This window comes from Plasmodium vivax, chromosome 14 (assembly GCF_000002415.2).
Source record: "Plasmodium vivax chromosome 14, whole genome shotgun sequence".
In the NCBI taxonomy this organism is placed as follows: Eukaryota; Apicomplexa; class Aconoidasida; order Haemosporida; family Plasmodiidae; genus Plasmodium; species Plasmodium vivax.
Window position 1 is genome coordinate 2,392,431 of NC_009919.1, and position 18,385 is coordinate 2,410,815.

Genomic DNA, 18,385 nt, shown 5'->3' on the forward strand with positions numbered 1-18,385 from the left:
TTTTTATTTTATTTTATTCTACTCTATTTCCTTTTCAGTTCTGTTCTTTCCCTTTCTTTTCTTTCTTTTTTCCCTGTGGGGGGTCCAATTCGCCGTGCATACGCTCATGCGCAGGTTAGTGCATCCTACATACACGCATACAAAAAAATATTTTCGCGTTCATCTGCCCCATACGGACACGGTGGAAGCATCCGCGGGGGGGAAGAAGCAAACTCGCCTTTTCGCGACGCTAACCTTTGGGGGGGCATGCATAAGGGCTACTTGGGCGGGGATAACAATCTCTTCCTCATGGGGGGGGCGCGTTTTTTGGCAGGGAAGGCGTCATCAGGAGGTTACGCTTGCCGTCGTTTTGGTGGCTACTCTTTCCAATCGTATGAGCAGCCCCTTTATGTGGATCGCTAATGCGGGTAACTTTACCCCCTTTTTCGGGGCGCGGGCCGCGCGACGTCACTTCGCGCAACGCCGTCGGGGCTGCCGCCTTTGGCCGCCCCCCCCATATGCAGGTCACATACTAAATGCATGCTCGCTTTTGCCGCGGTTTGACTTGCACTCTACGTTTTTCGCCGCCTCCTCTTTAATTATTTTTTTTTTTCCAAAGCTCTCCCCTTTTTTAAGAGCGCTCTTTTTCGTTTTTTCTTTTTTTCCGTTTTTCCGCATTTCAACTTTTTCAGAGTTAATTTTTTTTTGGCATATTTTTTTTTTTTTTTTGCGACATTTATTTTCCCCCCATAGGTTGGCAACCCACCGCTGTTCGAAAAAGTTTTCCATTTTTCTGAAAGGCGGATGGCGGATTGAGGCTGCTTTCCCCCTCTTCGTAAATTAAGATCCCCCTTTGCGGCTTTCTTCTTTTCAAACGAAGTGTTGGGCGTCCCGCTGGGTAGAAAGCTGCGCACGGAGAGGTTGCAGCAGGGGGAGCGCGCCGTATAAGCGTGCCATTTAGAGGTGACATCTTCACTTGCGGCCTACGAGTGCCTCCTTCACTTGCCGCTCTACGTGCCGCCCTACTTGCCGCCTTAATCGCACCATGAAGCTGGCCAGCAGCCTGGGCGACGTGCTGGCCAACTGCAGCAGCAGGAAGGCGGACAAGGAGTGCATACAGCAGGTGAAGGGCATCCTGAGCGAGAAGAACAAAAAAAGGGAGGAGCAAACCAAGGAGCTGTTCGAATTTTTGGGCAGCGTCATTTACCAAGACCTCGAAAGAGACATTTTAAAAATAAGCATCTCCACCTTGGAGGAGAAGAAAAAAAAAATTCTTTTCAACAATTTGAGGAAGCTCTTTAAAATTTTAGTCCCCTTTGAGCAGGAAAATGGCTACCTGGAGGTCCTCTGCGACTTTCTCTTCTACTTGTTTAAGTACATGCGCAGGGTCAACGTGAAGAAGTGTTACAAGGTGGTGAGGAAGGTGACCAGCGTGGGGGTCGCCCCGTCCGATGATGCAAATAAGGCGGATGATGCGAGTGGTGGTAAGGGTGGTAAGGCAGACCAGGGTGAGCTGCCTTGCCAGATGAGGGGAAGCCCCTTCCGCGTGATGCCCTTCCTGCTCAGGAGCAACATCCTCATCTACCTGGAAGTGCTAAAGAGAGAAGACAGCAAAAACCTGCTGCAGGACGAGCACTACTTCTACCAAAGCGTGAAGAACACCATGATGAATAAGAAGTACATAGTAGCCTTGAGCCAAGTCGTGGGCAACGTCGTGACCAGCTTTCCAAATTTCCCCCTTTTCATGGAAACAGCGTTTAATCTGTTCCTCTACGTGCGAAATGGGTTGCTTCCCTTTTTCCTAAAGAATTTCTACAAAAGGGTCACAGATTTGTTCCAGCTAAAGGGGAAAGAAATGAACACAAAGTTTACGGTGAAGAAGTATTACGGGCTTCTGTTCTACGTGTACCTGCTCTACAAATTGAAAATCATCACCTTTTTACATTTAAACCCTAATACGACGGGTGGCTTGCTAAATGATTCCGTTCAGTTGAGCACCATCTTGGATTTATACTCCCACCTTTTGAGGGACTATAAAAACGTCCTCCACTTCTGCTTCTCCGTTATAAGCAACAAGAGAAACAACAAGACGGTTATGAACACCTTTTGCTTGGCCACCATCTATTTGGTAAATCTGCTCCATTCGAACCACCACGATATTATGGACGTCTTCCCAGAAAGTGCACAGAATAACTCTCCTCTGTTTAAGAAATATAGGGATGTGTTTTCCATGTACCGCCGAGTGTTCGACGCGCTGTTCAGGCTGGGTGAAGACCCTCTGTTTAGTCTGCCAAAGGTGAAGCTCACCGTGCTTTGCAATATCTCCTCGGGCAGGTTCCACAATCATTTCGTGTCCAAAAGGGAGAAGCAGCGGAAGGAGAAGTGGGCGCACAGGCAGAGCTACGCCACCAAGGAGGGGCAAACGAGGGAGGCGCAAACGAGAGAGGGACATAACGCCAATGCACATAATGCAGAACAGAATAAGGCGACCCCTTACAGCACGAATCGCCCCAGAGAAGCCAACAATTTGATCGCCGAGTGGCTGGCGAAGAAGAAGGGCCACATGAGCAAACACGAACTGGTGCAGCTGACCTATAGGACCGTCACCGAGCATGACTACTTCTGCTTCGTCGTTTTCTCCTTCCTGTATATGCTCACGAGAAGGTTTATAAAAATGTTTGACTTCTCCCCCGTCCTGCACGAGATTGTTTTTTACAAGTCCTTCCGAATTGGAGAGATCATCATGGAGGCTTCCACTGCGACGAGCAAACAGAGCGACAGGAGCATTTTGCCTGCACAGAAAATCCCAAGCACGGGACTCTCCAACGTCCTCTACAGCAACGCCTTTCTAAATTTACTTAAAGATAAACTGTGCCTTTACCTTAACATCGATGGGAACATACTGAATCTCTTTTTCATGAATGAGCTGTACAAGTTTGTTAACAACAGGGACTTGAATTACAAGAATCTGCGCTACCTGCTGGCCCACGACACGGGCGCCAAGTACCACCGGATGAACGTGCTGCTGCTGCTGCAGAAGATTGCCCTGCGCAATGTGCTCAGGCACGCCCTCTCGCTGGGCGGTGAGGAGAGCGGCGAGGAAAGCGGTGAGAAGAGCGGCGAGAAGAGCGGCACGAACAGCGGCGAGAACATCGGTGAGGGTAATCGCGGCGAGGGTAATCAGGGCAACCAGCTGGCCCTCCTCTTCGCCAAGCAAAACAAAAAGCTGAAAACGCTCGGCATCAACGAGTTCGCCCTGGGCACCAAGGAACTCAAGGCCGCTGCCGAGAAGAAGGAAGAAAACACCTTCACCATTTTAAAGAGCATCCATTTTGTGGACATCTCCGGCGGCGCGCAGAAGAAGAAAAACCTCCAGTTTGACATGAACATAATTAACATCGCCGTGGATCAGCTAACCAGGGAAAGTTTCACCACATTAAAATCGCTAATCGCACTGCAAAATAAGAAAAAGGATCAAACCAAAATGTACCGCAAAAATTTGCGCTCCCTTGAAGTTTTACTTAAATCCACGTACAATTTTGTAAACGCATTTTTGACCATAATTCACCTGACCAAGTCAGGTGAAAAATGCATACTCTGTTGTAACGGAAAAAGGCAACACATTTTGTGCACACAAAATTATTACGAGAAAGTTAAGAATAAGAAGAAGAAGATAAAGACAACGGAAAGGGAAGTATCCCTACAGTTTGAGCCAACGTTTGGCAAAAAATGTGCCAAAAGAAACAACTTCCTAGTCGTAAAAAAAATTATTAAATTCTGTGTTTCGATCATGAAGGGAAAAAAAAACACCACTGAGGAGGAGCAGAAGCGACAAGATTGTAACCTTCAAACGGTGGAACTAGCCAAAATTGTCTTTTTTCTCTTTAACCTTTTGATATTTCACATGACACATACGTTAGGCAATGCGCTGCAAAAAAAAAACAGCGACTCCAGGGTGAACAGGAAGAAGCTCCAGAAAAGGTATCGACAGATTTTCCAGGACGCGAACGCTCTGGTCAAACTGGCAAATGCCCACGACATAGGAGGACCCCTTTCGGACGAGTTAAAAAAACAGATGGTCGTTTTCTCGAAGAATTACGTGCCCATAAGCAAGTTGCTCAGCTGCAGTGCGTACAAAAATGAGTTTTTACTTTTCGCGACGCACAGCTTCCTGCCCGCCAACAGGAGGAAGGGCTTGAAGTTTTCGAGGCGCATGCACAGGCTGTTGAAGGGGGTGACCCCGCGGGATATGCTCGAGGGGGGAGCGCCGGAAGGTGGCGTAGAAAGTGAAGAAGATGGTGGGCAAACGGATCACCAAACGGATGGTCAAACTGACGTCCAAACGGATGTCCAAACGGATGGCCAAACGGATGGCCAAACGGATGGTCAAACGGATGGTCAAACGGATGGTCAAACGGATCTCCAAACTGACGGGCAAACGGATGGTCAAACTGACGGCCAAACTGACGGCCAAACTGACGGCCAAACTGACGGCCAAACTGACGGCCAAACTGAAGGCCAAACTGACGGCCAAACGGACGGCCAAACGAACGACCCGGACGAGGAGCGAGACGGCCAAAGCGACATCGTCGTGACGAACAACTTCCTGCTGGACATGCTGACGGAGGACCCCAAAAAGGAGGAGAAAAAAAAGAAGCAGAAAAGCGGAGACCTGGCGGAGAAAAAAAAACGCACAGACCTGTTTCACGACGTCACGTACCTGCTGAAGCACCTGAAGGGGAACTTGAAGGACCAGAGTGCCGAGGACACCGTGAGGACGCTGTGCTACGTGGCGCTCTCCCTGGCGGTTATCTCGCGCAAGGTGAAAATGAGTGTGCGCTTGGGGGAGCACTTCGGCGAGGGTAGCGGCGAGGAAGGCAGCTTTGAGGGTAGCGGGGAAGGAAGCGGTGAAGAGAGCACCGATGAAGAGGATGACCAAGCCGTTGGAGAAGCCCCCGAGGAAGACGCTGAAGAAGCCGTTGGAGAAGCACCTGAGGAAAACGCTGAAGAAGACGCTGGCGAAACCGGTGCAGCCCAGCCCAGCGGGGACAGCGCGGCCCCCCCCCAATCGCGGCCCGCCATGTACGCAGCGGACCTGCGCGCCCTGGACAAACAAATCAAGCACATCCTGATGAGCTTCAAAGTGAAGAAAGAAATTGTAGCGCAAGACAAAAACAAACTGATCGAACTAGTGAAAAACGGCGTCGTAAAAATTGTGAAGATAATTGTAAAGGAAACAAAAAACACAGAGCTTTTAAAAGTTCTGATAAAATGTTTGGAGCATTACAACATGATAGAAAGTAGAGTAACCCGTAAAAGCCACGTAGTAATTAATTACGTACTCGAGTTTTTAAAAATCATTTTTTTCTTTCCCCAATTGAGAAACTGCTATTCAAGATACTTAAGCATATTTTTCAAAAGCGCCTTTGTACGGTACTTAAATATCAGCGAGCTTTTTAACGGAATGTACAAGAAGCATTTTGCAAATATCATTAAAAAATTTGCGTCCGATTTTGATGTCACTTTTTACCTGAACAGTCAGGTAAAAACTGAAGTTATCCAATTAGAGGAAAGGGAATTTATTTCAAGACAAATTATGGCTATTTTCAAAGATTGCAAAAAAAAAAAAGTGAATAGAATTATGCGTGATGATATTTGCAATGATTATATTTCCAACGTACTACGTCAAGGTAATGCGAATGAAAAGGGTCTTCTGAACACGTTTAGCTTAAATGAATTGTCCCACCTCGTTCATCACATTTGCCTATACCTGAACAGCATATTGACGAGCAACAATGCATACCTATTTAACAAAAAGGTGACGCTGAATTTGTTGGGATTACTAAAAAAGGTTAAGGCCATTACGCACATGCAGGGGGATCATAACTTGCTCCTTTTTAAGGACCAGCTGGAGCACACACACATGGAAGAAGTTCGGAAGTTTTGTGCTCTCCTGGATGAACGCATAGATAGCCAGGACATACAAATTAACATTAACGACTTTCACAAAAGGCTTACGAGCATTTTGCAGGACGGGGCGCGGCCCGGCGGGGTGAAGCGGCCAAATGGGGCGGAGGCCCTGCCGGGGGGGAAGCGCCAGCGAAGGGGTTAATTGGTTAAGAAGTGGTGAAGAGGTTAGGAAGTGGCTACGGCGTGGCTACTTCGTGACTTCTACGTGGCTTCTACGCGGCTTCTACGCGGCTTCTACGCGGCTACTTTATGGCCAGCCGCTTCAAAAAAGAGTGAACCAAATAGGCGTACAAACGCGTCTCTGCGTGGAGGCCCCACGTAGGTGACTGCGCATGGGAATAGCCACGTTTCTACCTTGTGAGCCCCGTTACTACGCATTTGTAAACCCCCCCCCAGTTACATACCTTTTTGTAATTCACTTTTTAACCGAACTCCCTGTATTATTAGTCATCCCAATTTGCTCTCTTTTTTTAAAAAACTCCCTAAGGCAACATCTTTTGGAGAAAACTTATAACATCTTTGTCGAAAGTAAACGGTACTTCCTTTTCGAATTTTTCGATATGCTTGTTCCTCCTTGGGAAAAGGGATTCAAATTGGGTTTGATGTGTGTGGTGCAAGGTGGCATGGGATGTCTATCCGCTCACGTGCTATATATGTGCATACACACACATAGGCATACATTTCCGTGTGCCAACACTTTTGCGTTTTATCGCGTCAGCCGCACCCGTCGATGTCCGGCATGAGCAAGAGCATCTTCTCCGATGAAGTGATTTGCATCCCATTTTCGAGCAGCCCCTGGTCGTCCCCCTCCATCCGCCGGTGCCTCTCGCAAGCAGCATGGATGAAGCACACCATTTCGTCTACTTCTTGGTCGTGGAAGTCGATTTCGCACCTGACCTCCTTCACGTTTGCTTTGTTCTCTATCACGTCGAGGAATTCTTTGAGCGCGTTTTTTAAGTTCTGTGGAGGGGCGAGAAAGGGGGGCAACAACACGGTGCGGATGTGACGTAGCGAAAAGGCAGACTTTTTTTTTACCACAGGTGGGAGGAACCCACGATGCGTATGGCCCATATAATAAGGGCAGTAGCGGGCCTGCCTATATCTAACGTGGACGTAATTTTCAAAATTGTTCGCTATGTTCTCATCATCCTGTGTGCGGGAGGAATTCATTTGGTGGCCATACGACATGAAGAAGTGCAACTTCTCCACCGAGTCGTTGTCGCGTAGGTATTCCACCAGAAACTGAAACGTGTCGAGGTTTAAAAAGGAGAGCTTCATAAATTTGAGCCTCCTGTTTAGGGAACAGAAAATGATATTTTTAATTTGCTGATTATTTAGCTCCGTGTTTTGCACGTTGATATATTCCAAATTGTTACTTTCAAGAATTAGCAAAATTTTGTTAAATAACATATTGGTAATTTTATTTCCCCTTAAATTCATGCCAGTTATATTTTTGCTTTCGTACACACTACACAGGATGTGAAAGAGGCAGGTTTCATTCAAGTCGTTGTGCGATATGTCGAGGTAGCCCTTAAAGGACGTGTTCCTTTTTAAAGCGTCGCAAAACTGTTCTATCACGTCGTGGTCGATTGGGTCGATTGGGTCGATGGGCTCCTTCGTCCCCGGCGCGCAGGCCTTCAACTTTAGTTTTCGGCCCTCCAGTTGGTTGCCTTTTAGCCGCTCCGTCATGAGGATGTACTTGGTCGTCAGCGACCGATCCGCGTCCTCCTCGAGCGCCATGCGTGGGGGAGTCGTTTAGCAGACAGCAGATTAGCGGATTAGCAGATTAGCGGATTAGCGCCGTGGTTCGCGGCGGAGTGCCTGGACAGCAGACCGGGGGCGCGCACGCAGGGACGCCAGAGTGATACCTCTCCTCTGCTAAGAAAAAGGAAAAAACTGCCAGCATACCATTCGTTTGTCACTCCGCGCAATGCCAAATAAATGGTTAAAAAGAAAAAACGAAGAAGACATTCCTACATAATCAAACGTGCGTGTGTATGAACTGCGCCATCGCCCAATTTTCATGAAAAATGTTCAACCAAGTGCCTAGTGGGAGAGAGCCTACCTTTTTTTTTTTTTTTTTTTTTTTTTCCTCCCATATACACATCTGTCGCGTTTAAGATAATACATGTTTGACGCTCGGGGTTTTTTTTTTCCCCTCCTTTGGGAGAAAATTTATCACTTCGTAAGTTTATCAGCTCGTCAACTTGTGAATTTCTCACTTAAAGGTAATACTAGCCAAAAAATACATTTTTTTTTTTTTTTTTTTTTTTGTCAAAAAGGTTAATTTTACCTGACCATGTCATAATTTTTTATTTCGATAGCTAAAATTGTCAGCCTTTTTTTTTTTTTCTCCGTTTCCGTTTTTTTTTTTTATTTATCCTTTTTTCCCCCGAAAGCGTATGCAAAATGCGGTGAGAAAAAGAGGCACAAATTGAGGGTACTTTTTTTTTGTTCCGCGTTTTGGCAAGTTAGCCCGCAGCACTTTAACCGGTAATACTTCAACAAGTAGCACTCCAACCGGAAGCGCTTAAACCCGTCGAAATTTATCGCCGATGATTGTCGTATTTTCTGTTTCTCCATGCTGAATAGTGTTACCCCCCCCGTGAATAAACTTCGTCAGTTTTTTTCCAAGTTTACGCGCCACTCGATCGAACGGAAACCCCTTTTAACAAAAGTACGCAACAGTTGAAATCAACCAAATGAAACTTCTCCCCGCCAGTAAAACTCCTCGCTGCGAATTAGCAGAATTAAAGTGACCCCCGCTCTTTCAAAGGAAAAGCAAAGTGAAGCAAATCACATTGAAGCGAAGCAAAGCAAAACAAAGTGAAACAAACCAACCAACCCAACCCAACAAAACCCCCCGCGGACACATACCAACTTCACATTAAGTATGATAACTGGGAACGGTATCATATTTTTAGGTACTGGACGGAGAGAGCAGCGCGGCGAACCATGAAATGAGAGAAAAATGAGAAAAAAAAGGGAAAAAAAGGGAAAAAAGGAAAAATGAAGGGGACACGCTTTGAGAGAACACACGTACAATGCGTATACCACACGTGGAAGCCACTTCACGTTGCGCTTGTTTTGTCAAATGAGTGGGAGGGGGTCTCCAATCCCGCGACGTGTGAAGAGTGCCAGCAGAAGGGCGTCTCGAGACCCCGAACGGGTTTTTTTTCACACCCAGCGTGTCATCCCCCCCCCGTCGCTTTTATTACGTTTGATCACTTCCGATCACTTCCCATCACTTCTTATTCCCTCCGTTCGCCCCCGCGCAGGTACAGGTTCTTCATCGTCCACGCCCAAACTATCCCACATTTTCAAAAACTCCAAAATTTTGTCCAACAAAAATAAGGGGGAACCCCAGAGCTCGGAACTGAGGCAGGAAGACGTAGAACATATAAACAAATTTGTAGACGAGTTGGTTGCACACGATATAGAATGTATTGACCAGCTGAACGATTTGTATCTAAGAAAGAAGTACCCGGATTGCCATGATTTAAAATGCTACACTTGTTACGATGCTCTGAATGGTAACTCCAAGAATAAAAGAAATAACATCTGCGTGTTGGTGAAGTCGAATGACTCGTATGTCCTAATTGACGTCGGGAAAACCTTCAGGGACAGCCTGTTGCGGAACAAGGACAAAATTAACTTCTACGTAAGTGCGCGGGGGAGGGGGAGTTGTCGCGTGGCGGTGTTCGCCCGTTTGGCGGCCCCGTTTCGCCGCCCCGTTTTACCGCTCCAATTATGCCGCTCCAATTGTGCCCCCCCGATTACTCCCCGCAGGAAATCAAGCTGGACTCGGTGCTGATAAGCCACAGCCACACAGACGCGCTGAACGGAATAGATGACCTGAGGGACCTCCAAGAGTACAACAAAATAACCAAGGGAGACAGCTACTACTACACTCCGAAGAACCCAATCGACATTTACGTGAATGCAGTTTCGTATGAGCGCCTGCGAAATGGTTATGACTACCTGGTGAAGAAGAGGAAGGAAAACATTTTCTTTTCCAAAATAGCAGCACTTAACCTGTTAGTTATCAAGGATGAAAAGTATAACAAATTAATCCTTGAAGAAAAAACGACCAACCAGATAAAGGATGGGGCAGTTGTGATGCCAAAGCAGGACCATAAGGGTACCACAAATAGTACACAGAGGAACCAAATAGATGGTGGGAATAAAATTAAAAAGAAGGGAGGAGGAGGAGGGTACGATGATGAGGAGGGGAAGAAGAGGAAGGGAAAGGAAAACGAGCAACAGAAGGAAAACCTCCTCAACAATGACGACCACAACGCTGACATTGACGATGATGATGATGATGGGACTTGTGTAAATATACATACGTATAACAAAAAAGATGAATACGGCTATGTATACACCAAATTTGACAAAAACAAACGCATCAGATTTATTCCCTTTCAACATGGGCGTAACTACATATGTGTTGGGTATATCATAGGAGAGAATGAAAAGCTGGTTTACATTTCGGACTGTTCTTATTTACCACCCAATGTGTTGGAGTACATAAAGAAGGTAGGCCCCACGGAAGTGTTAGTTATAGACGCCCTTTATTACAAGGCAAAACATTATTCGCATTTCTCCCTACACGAAAGTATAAAAATTGCTCTGCTTATCAAGCCGAAGAAAGTATACTTTATTGGAATGTCCTGCGACATAGAACATTATATTACTAACTTATTTTTGAAGAAGTTATCGAATAAATATCCAGACATTTCCTTTTCCTTGGCTCATGACGGGTTGTTTGTGCCGATCGACCTTTAGCGCGCAGTTTGGGAGTTACTGCATTTAGGGGAAAAGGTCTGTGAGAGCGAATTGTTCCCACACTTGAACTTTTTGGAAGGGGAGTACTTACACGTAACATTTTTGGCAGGGGAGTACTTACACGTAACATTTTTGGCAGAGGAATGATTATACTTTTAAATCTGCCCCATCCCTTCGTTTTTTTTTTTTTTTTTTCACCCTTTTTAATTCCCACATTTTAAAACAGTTCTGTGAAGGTAACTGAGTGCCCACCATTCGTGTCTGCATGTTGATGTCTGATTGTTGCCATGTTTTCTTTCAATTTTTTTTTATAGTATCGCAATTTCTTTTAAAAGATTAATTTTGAAAAAGAAACAAAGAAAAGACCCATCTATGTGCATATTACGTATGTAGACAAATACGCGTGTCACGTGTTAATTTTTCGAGCTACACCTTTTTTAGCTAGCCAGAGAGAAAAAAAAAAAAAAAAAAAAGTGCACCAAAAGGTGAAAATAATCTGAACGGTCATAACCTTTCTCGCAAAAAGTGTTCGCAGCTAGCCATTCATTTTTTAAAATTAAATCGTTGGAAGGTACTTCCTAGGTGGAAGTTCGCCGCGGGTAGGTTACAAATAGGCGGATGCGCTCTTCCAGCGAGTGTTCTCACCAGCTACACTGCTAAGCATTCGTTTTAATTCGTCCAAATCAAGGTTAAACTGGGCACGCGCATGAGGGAGCGGCACCATAAGGTCGCGCAATGTAACCGCGCTGTGCGGGTGCTCGCAAACGACACGAGGTTATTCAAAATGAAATGTTCAAACAAACAATGTGAGTGCCATGCCGATTTGCTCGTACATCGTTTTAACAATTAAAAGGGGGGAAAAAATAAGCATATCGACATTTATGCATTCTTTCAAACAACATGAAATGAAAATAAAAACGCTGCACGTGTGCGTAGGACAAATGTGCGTTCCTGAGGGGGGCCGAATTTGTGTCCTCAACGGGGGCAAGTTCCCCTCTGGGAAATGAAGTAGCTGCGCAAATCGGCCATTGTTTTTTCCCCTTTTCCTTCCTGCCCCTGCCGTTGGGGTTGCGGACAAAATTGGGACGGGCTGATGCGCGGACGAAACGAGCGTCGCTGCGCCGCTACTCTACACCGCATCACGGGAAGTCCTCGAAGAGAAAGGGCAAATCGCTCAGCGAGGAAATCTTCAGCGACATCTTAAACGTGTCGTTAATTATGTCGCACAGAATTCGCTCGCTTTCCACGGTGTACTTGCTCAAGTTGGCCGAAATGTCCGCCAGCGTCCTGGAGTCCCTAATCTCTTTAACACAGTTGGATATGTCAATGCATCTGTTTTCCTTTGGGAGCAGTTCCTCGTTGATTCCATTGGGACCGAATTTCCTTTTTTTCTTCTGAGCGCCCGTGGGATCGTCGTCATCTCCATTTTCGACGTTATCGAGAGGGTTTGACTCATCGTCACGTGCGTCATCATTCTCGTGGTGGGCGCGACTGATGCTGTCAAGGCTTCTCTTCCTCAATGGGGCATCATCCGTGTTGGTGGCCGCGGGGTCCACTCCATCGTCCCCATGATCACCTCTCTGCTTATCATCTGTGGAGTCCATCCCCCCGCGGTTGTCGTAAATAAAATTATTTTTCCCTAAACTTGAGTAAATGTTCGAAATAAAATCGGTTTGTCTGTTTAGCTCTTCTTCCATCTTGATGAGGGATTCTCCCGACGGTTTGGTTTCACCTCCTCGCCCACCGACATTCACCCTGTTGGTTAACTCGCCTGAATTAGATGCACTGTTAAAATTGTTGGTTGGCGCCAAGGGGTTATAGCCATCCTGTGCATTTTCACTCGCAAAGGCGCCACCCATCATGGTGTTACTCGACGAAGGGGGCATATTTTTATATATAAAAAAATTCGCACTGCTGCTACTATGTGTGTCGCTTCTGTTTTGCTTCTCCTCTGGGGAGTCCTTAAAAATGGCGCTGCGGTCATCCACCGTGGGATAAGCGCGTATAGCGGCAGCACCGTTGTTTGAGCTGCTCTCCATCCTAAAATGATCGGCACTGTTCATCATATGCGGAGCCTCTCCCCCAAGGGGGGCAAGCGCACTGTTATTCAGTCCCCTCTGCACGATGCCCATAATGTTGCCACTCGCCGCACCGCTACTACTCCTCTGGTTGGGACTCAAAATATGCATACTACTTAAATTCTGTAGGGAGAAAACATTATTCTTATTTTTGCTATTATCATTTGTGTAGAAGGTGTTCCTAAAAGATTCGCTACACTCTGATGGGACAAATGGTTTAATTTTTTTCACTCCGATGCTTTTCTTTGAGTCACTATTTGTTAACTTATTTTTTGTTTTAAAATATTCTCTCCTTTCCATAATTTTCTGAACATGTTCAGGTATTTTCTCGTCCATATCGGATTCTTCATTCGTTGCAATTTCTTTGGAAGTCTCATTTATTAATTTTAATTTTTCTCTGGGGGTTAGCAAATTCGTGTTTACAAAATTGCCCCCAGGGGTGTGTTTCCCCGTGGCGTTAAAAATGGGGTAGCCTTTGGAAGGGCCTCCTCCATCTGGAGCGCAACCAATCACTCCTGCTTTCGCGTTATGTGTCATCTCCCCCTGGTTTGCTCTGTTAAAGGGGCTACAAAAGGGTGATCCCTTCACCTTGCCGAGTGGGACTCCCCCCCTGTCGTCTTCCCCCCCAGAAGGTCCACCACCTCTCCCCATTTGCTTATTCAAATCGTTTATCATATTTTTTAGCTCCTTATTTGACTGTGCGGAACTACTCGGTGCGTTCATTTTTTCTAAACACGTTCGGTTGGCACTAGACAAAGCGTCGTAGTTTTGCACCGAGTTGATGCTCTCATGCAGATAGTTGCCCACACCTTCAATGGTCGACGGGACGTACTTATTAATATAGCTTATATTTTTTTTTATGCAACTCATGTTTTTATATATTTGGTTCATTTTTTCGAGCTGCTCCTTATTTTCCAAGCTGTCTCCATTGGCCACTTCAATCAGGTGGTTGTGACTTGGGTCCTTCTGGAAGATGCCCCTGGGTTCGTCGACCCTACTGCTCCCGTTGAACGCGGCACTACTGTTGTTGCGTTCGCTTAGAACGTTTTCGGAGGCACTACTCATGAGGAAGCTCCTAGTAGAAGTCGAGTTCAAAGCGGGGGCTGCCGAACGGGGTAATGTCCCAACCTTATCTGCACCACGTCCAACATTTGCGTTGGAAAAGGGAATCCCCACCGTGGGGTGTCTACTGCCTTCCACCCCTGGGTGGGACCCCATAATTGGGGCATTAACTGAACCACCAGCAGCGTGACTGAATAAACTCCCCGTTTTGTTATCCTCACCACTGAGGGGGTTCGCAGCACAGTTTTGATTAACGTCCAACGGGAGATTTAACACTTTGGCTGCCTCCTTGCTGTGCATCTGCATCTGCTGAGGCTCTCCTACGGCGTGACTGCCTGTCCCGTTTTGGCTCCTAAACGACGGCGCCTCGTGGTTGCTACTGTTCGGGTGGTCAGAATCAACAAACGGATTGAACTGTAGCGGTTCATTTGTTTTTTCACCATTTAATAAAGCATTGTTGCGACTGCTCATCAGCGTGTTGCCACCATCGGGTTGAGAGGAGAGAGTTCCATTCGGGGGGTCCCTCAACGGGGTGGCCCTAAAGAATGTCTTCGCCTCTCCCTCCTTGTCACTGCAGAGGGGATTTGCGTCCGGCTTCTCCCCCTCCGACGCATCATTAGGAAGCGGACTAGCGTGGGCACTTCTGTTCAGCTCCACGTGGTCTGTCTTTGCCCCCTCATTGTTTGTCTTCGCCTCCAAATGGTCTGTTTTTACCTCCTCATGGTTTGTCTTCTCCACAGCGGAGGCGTCCCCTTTGGGGCACTCCTCCTTTGCGGCTGGCTTACTAGGGCTCGAAAATATCGACGGAATGAAAGTGTTAAAATAACTTGAGAAGGTCCTTCGAATGGTCGTGCCCTCTTCCTTTTCACTGTCGAGATTTCCTTTGGCTGCTTCTCCCACGTGGCTATCGTTTGTTGGTTGAGCAGCCACGTCATTATTGCAGTCTCCTGTTTGCTCCACATTTTGGAATTGCAGTGGTTCTGATTGTTCGTTTGCGCCATTTTTTTCCCCCCCAAGTGGACCCTCTCCAGGGGGTTGTTGTTCACTCATATTGGGGAAACCTCCCACCTGCGTTGGATCCACTTGAGCTTCACTCTCCCCGCTACTACCTGCCATCGGTTCGTTCGGACCTCCAGATCTTTTGTTCTTAATGTTCGATAGGGTATTCTTAAACTTCATAACCCTTGCGTTGACCTCACTGCTGTTTGGCATTCCTTTCGTGAGGACGCTTCCGCCGCTGCTTAGAAAACCAACATTGCCGCTGCTGGGGAGGCCAAAGCGGTTGCCGCTGATGCTTGGAAGGCCCACGACGCCGCTACTGATTGGAAGGCCCACACCGCCGCTACCCGTGGGACCGTCACTTAATAACTTGCTGCTGGTATTCAGGGGGCCCTCCCCAGGGGCGCCGCACCTGCTGGCGGGGGTGCTCTGCGCGTCGGCCAACACCGCCCCGTCGCCATTCAAGGCACTACTCACGTTGCTCACCAAACTGCTGCTGCCGCCGAAAATGTTGCTGCCCACGGGGGGCTTCCCAAAAAGGCTACTACTGGCATTCGCGCTGCCGAACTGACTCGTGCTGCTGGCACCTCCGCTTTTGTTAAAGAGGTTGGTTCCTCCGGACGACTTCCCAAAAAGGCTACTACTGGCATTCGCGGGGGTTCCAAAAATGTTACTTCCGCTGGGGGGGGCTCCGAAGGGGTTGCCGCTGCCCGCCGCGTTTCCAAAGGGTTTGCTGCTCCCTGGGGCGTTCCCGAAAATGCCTTTTCCGCTGTTGGCCTTTTCGGGTGGGTTCTCATTAGCGGCATTCCCAAATGGGTTCTTCTCGTTAGCGGCGCTTCCAAATGGGTTCTTCTCGTTAGTAGCGCCCCCAAACGGGGTCATCTCATTAGCGGCGCTCCCAAAGGGGGTCCTCTCATTAGGGGCAATTCCAAACAAGTTCGTGGTGCCGCTGCTGGCCTTCCCGAAGATCCCCCCACTGCCACTAAACAGCTGCGCGTTGCTTCTCGCTTTCCCAAAAAGGTTGCCCCCGCTACCATCACTGGTGTTGTTGAAGAGGCCACTTTTGCCTGCTGAATCTGGCGCGTTCCGCGTGCTGTTCAAATTGTGGCCGCTAAAGGAATTGTTAAAAAGACTGCCCGTGTTGCTTCCATTACTGTTTCCATCGTTGCGAGCGAACAGGGAACTCGCTTCGATGCTTTGGTTTGGAGAGGGGGGTACAAGAGCGTTATTCCCCCCAGGTTGGTGCTTACCCCCAATAGGCGCGTTATGCATGCCGAAAATGTTACTCGCTCCGAGAGTGCTATTTCTACTGCTCTGAAACAGGCTGTGGGCGCTCTCCCCCCGGACCTCCCCCTTGCCGCCATTGCTAGCAGAGGGAGCCATCATCATACTGCTATGGTTCCCCTTGTGCTGACTGATACTTGGGCCTTGGCCTGAACTGGGAATGTTAACCGTTTGGTTAAAGCTAGGCTGATTTAGCTTGGCTAGGCTGCCCCCAAAAATGTTACTACCGCTTCGACTGCTTAGGTCTCCACGACTGCCAAACAAACTGGTCGCTCCACTTCCATCGAAGGTACCTGGGAAGCTCTCGCTGAGAGGACCTCCCCCATGGTTAGCACCCTGAGGAGGGGCCGTCCTGTTCAAATCTGCACCGTGAGGGGCGGTCCTGTTTAGATCCGCACCCTTTTGGGCAGCGTCCTGACCTTTACCCACCTGGGGTGAGAAATAATTACTGAAGGAATTTATACCATGTGAAAGAGGCTGGTTGTTCCTCACTACGTCCACGCCAAAGGAGCTGCTGTTATTGGAGATGCTTCCGTTGATTGGTTGATTGTTGTCCGCTGCGTATCCGCTAATGGCCTGCTCGTTTGTAGCCTTTTCGTGCAGTGGCCTCGGGGGGCTGCCACTGTAGGTGTGGTGGTACACATCGGCGCTGGTTGAGCGGCTGTCCTGGTTTGCCTGGTTTGCCTGGTTGGCGTGGTTAGCCTGGCCGGGCTGCTCCTCCTCATTTTTGTCCTCCCGGTCGTCGCTCAAATTAAACTGCCTTACACTATTGAGCATGTCCTCCACCATGCCATTCTGCCCGCTTCTCTCCAGTTCTTTTTTTTTCTTTTCATTTTTTCTTCGCATCACTTCCTCAAATGTTAGCGGCGTATCAAACGCGTTCGACTCGTTTGCCAATTTGATCAGGCCATTCTTTGCCTTAAAGGGGAAGTTAGCATTTCCACTTTTGGCCTGCTGAAAAGGGTACCTACTACTCGTCCCCTTAATGTGTGTTACCTTCTTACTGGGCGTAAACGCATCGAATATTTTTTTTCCTATTTTGTTAAATCTGACATCTTGCGTCTCGAACGATCTTACATTTTTCACATCATGCGAGAGGGAGAAGACGTCTTCGTTTTTTTTTACTTCTTCCACTTTCTGTGCCTTGGCGATTTTCATTTTTTCCTTCAACAGCTGCAGCTGTTTCATTTTCGCTTCATCAAACCCGTCCATTTTGTGCGCTGGGGGGGAGAGTGGCGGGCAGGCGGCTACACTAAAGGGGGGGGGGGCAATACCTGAGTTTTTTTCCCCCAAATAAATCTTCCACAGGTGTGACTACGCCGGGTGTGATCCCTCCCCCCTGTGTGGTGATTCACACACAAGCAGATAGGTTCACCTTTGAGGAGCCTCCCTCCCCCTCTAGAAAAACTCTCCCTGTGTGCCTTTTTTTTTTTTTTTTTTTTTTTTAACTTCTCCGGGAAGTAAAAATAATCTGCAAACTTCTTCCACCTCTATGCGCTACCATTTCGAGGGGGTTCCCAATAGACTTCTAATTTGTTCATCGCGTTGGCTGCAGTGGCACCCTCCTCGGGGAGTCCCTTCCGCACTTGTGACGGCTCCCTTAGGCGTTGCTAAATCTACACACACAGCTGCCTCCCCCACGAATGAGCTGCAAATCCGCACGGAGACGCTCGCCGTTGTGAGCAGATATGCAGAGCGGAGGGGCGAAGAACTTCAGTTTGTGCAAACGAGGGGCATCACCAAAGAGAGAGCAAACCAAACGGTGATGGTTGGCTCGGCCGACACTCATATGTGCGTTCTCGAGCAGACGACCCATTCACCCAGTGTCAGGTCATCCCGTTCTGCTTAGGCAGAGTTGTGGTGTGCATGTACGCAAAAGTGCTCGAGGGTACAAATGGAGGGGAGGGGCTACGAGCGTAGTGCAAACAGGTAGCTAGGTAGCAAGGTAACTACATAGCTGCAGTATCTCGGCAGTCAGCTGGTGTAGTGGCACTGTCGCCTCCTGTATGCATACCTACCTTCCCCCCCGGTTTGCGCGCCACGCTCGAGCTGCTTCTTTGCGGCTTCCAATACGCGGCTCTCTTCCTTCCCTTCGCCCTTTTCACACATAAACGCAATGGCACACGCAAGAGGTCATTCTCCCAAGTGACAGGCAAACGAAAATCTTCACTTTTTCGCTGCTCGTAAAGATGGGAAAATTCACGTAAAGGGGGGTTAACCAAAAT

General features: G+C 47.8%; 4 protein-coding genes across 4 annotated transcripts, besides 14 other annotated features; 2 read left to right on the forward strand and 2 right to left on the reverse strand.

Moving 5' to 3' along the window:
* Positions 1-1,024: 1,024 nt before the first annotated feature.
* On the forward strand, positions 1,025-6,091 carry PVX_100810 (hypothetical protein, conserved; the record flags this gene model as incomplete). The annotated part of the gene is made up of 1 exon (XM_001613858.1): positions 1,025-6,091. The coding sequence occupies one exon, from the start codon at positions 1,025-1,027 to the stop codon at positions 6,089-6,091; it is 5,067 nt and encodes a 1,688-aa protein (XP_001613908.1).
* Positions 1,526-1,655: a microsatellite.
* Positions 4,302-4,334: a microsatellite.
* Positions 4,348-4,523: a microsatellite.
* A 572-nt stretch (positions 6,092-6,663) lies between the features above and the next one.
* PVX_100815 (hypothetical protein, conserved) lies at positions 6,664-7,689 on the reverse strand (the record flags this gene model as incomplete). The annotated part of the gene is made up of 1 exon (XM_001613859.1): positions 6,664-7,689. The coding sequence occupies one exon, from the start codon at positions 7,687-7,689 to the stop codon at positions 6,664-6,666; it is 1,026 nt and encodes a 341-aa protein (XP_001613909.1).
* A 328-nt stretch (positions 7,690-8,017) lies between these two features.
* Positions 8,018-8,042: a microsatellite.
* Positions 8,043-8,201: 159 nt separating this feature from the next.
* Positions 8,202-8,224: a microsatellite.
* A 56-nt stretch (positions 8,225-8,280) lies between these two features.
* Positions 8,281-8,340: a microsatellite.
* A 135-nt stretch (positions 8,341-8,475) lies between these two features.
* Positions 8,476-10,943, forward strand: PVX_100820 (hypothetical protein, conserved). Its single transcript, XM_001613860.1, has 3 exons — positions 8,476-8,873; positions 9,228-9,610; positions 9,739-10,943. The coding sequence occupies exons 1-3, from the start codon at positions 8,843-8,845 to the stop codon at positions 10,735-10,737; spliced, it is 1,413 nt and encodes a 470-aa protein (XP_001613910.1). The 5' UTR covers positions 8,476-8,842; the 3' UTR covers positions 10,738-10,943.
* Positions 8,585-8,636: a microsatellite.
* Positions 8,730-8,791: a microsatellite.
* Positions 9,379-9,420: a microsatellite.
* A 69-nt stretch (positions 10,944-11,012) lies between the features above and the next one.
* Positions 11,013-11,089: a microsatellite.
* Positions 11,090-11,192: 103 nt separating this feature from the next.
* Positions 11,193-11,212: a microsatellite.
* A 143-nt stretch (positions 11,213-11,355) lies between these two features.
* Positions 11,356-11,399: a microsatellite.
* A 477-nt stretch (positions 11,400-11,876) lies between these two features.
* PVX_100825 (hypothetical protein, conserved) lies at positions 11,877-17,372 on the reverse strand (the record flags this gene model as incomplete). Its single annotated transcript, XM_001613861.1, has 1 exon — positions 11,877-17,372. The coding sequence occupies one exon, from the start codon at positions 17,370-17,372 to the stop codon at positions 11,877-11,879; it is 5,496 nt and encodes a 1,831-aa protein (XP_001613911.1).
* Positions 13,869-13,891: a microsatellite.
* A 212-nt stretch (positions 17,373-17,584) lies between the features above and the next one.
* Positions 17,585-17,608: a microsatellite.
* Positions 17,609-18,385: the final 777 nt, after the last annotated feature.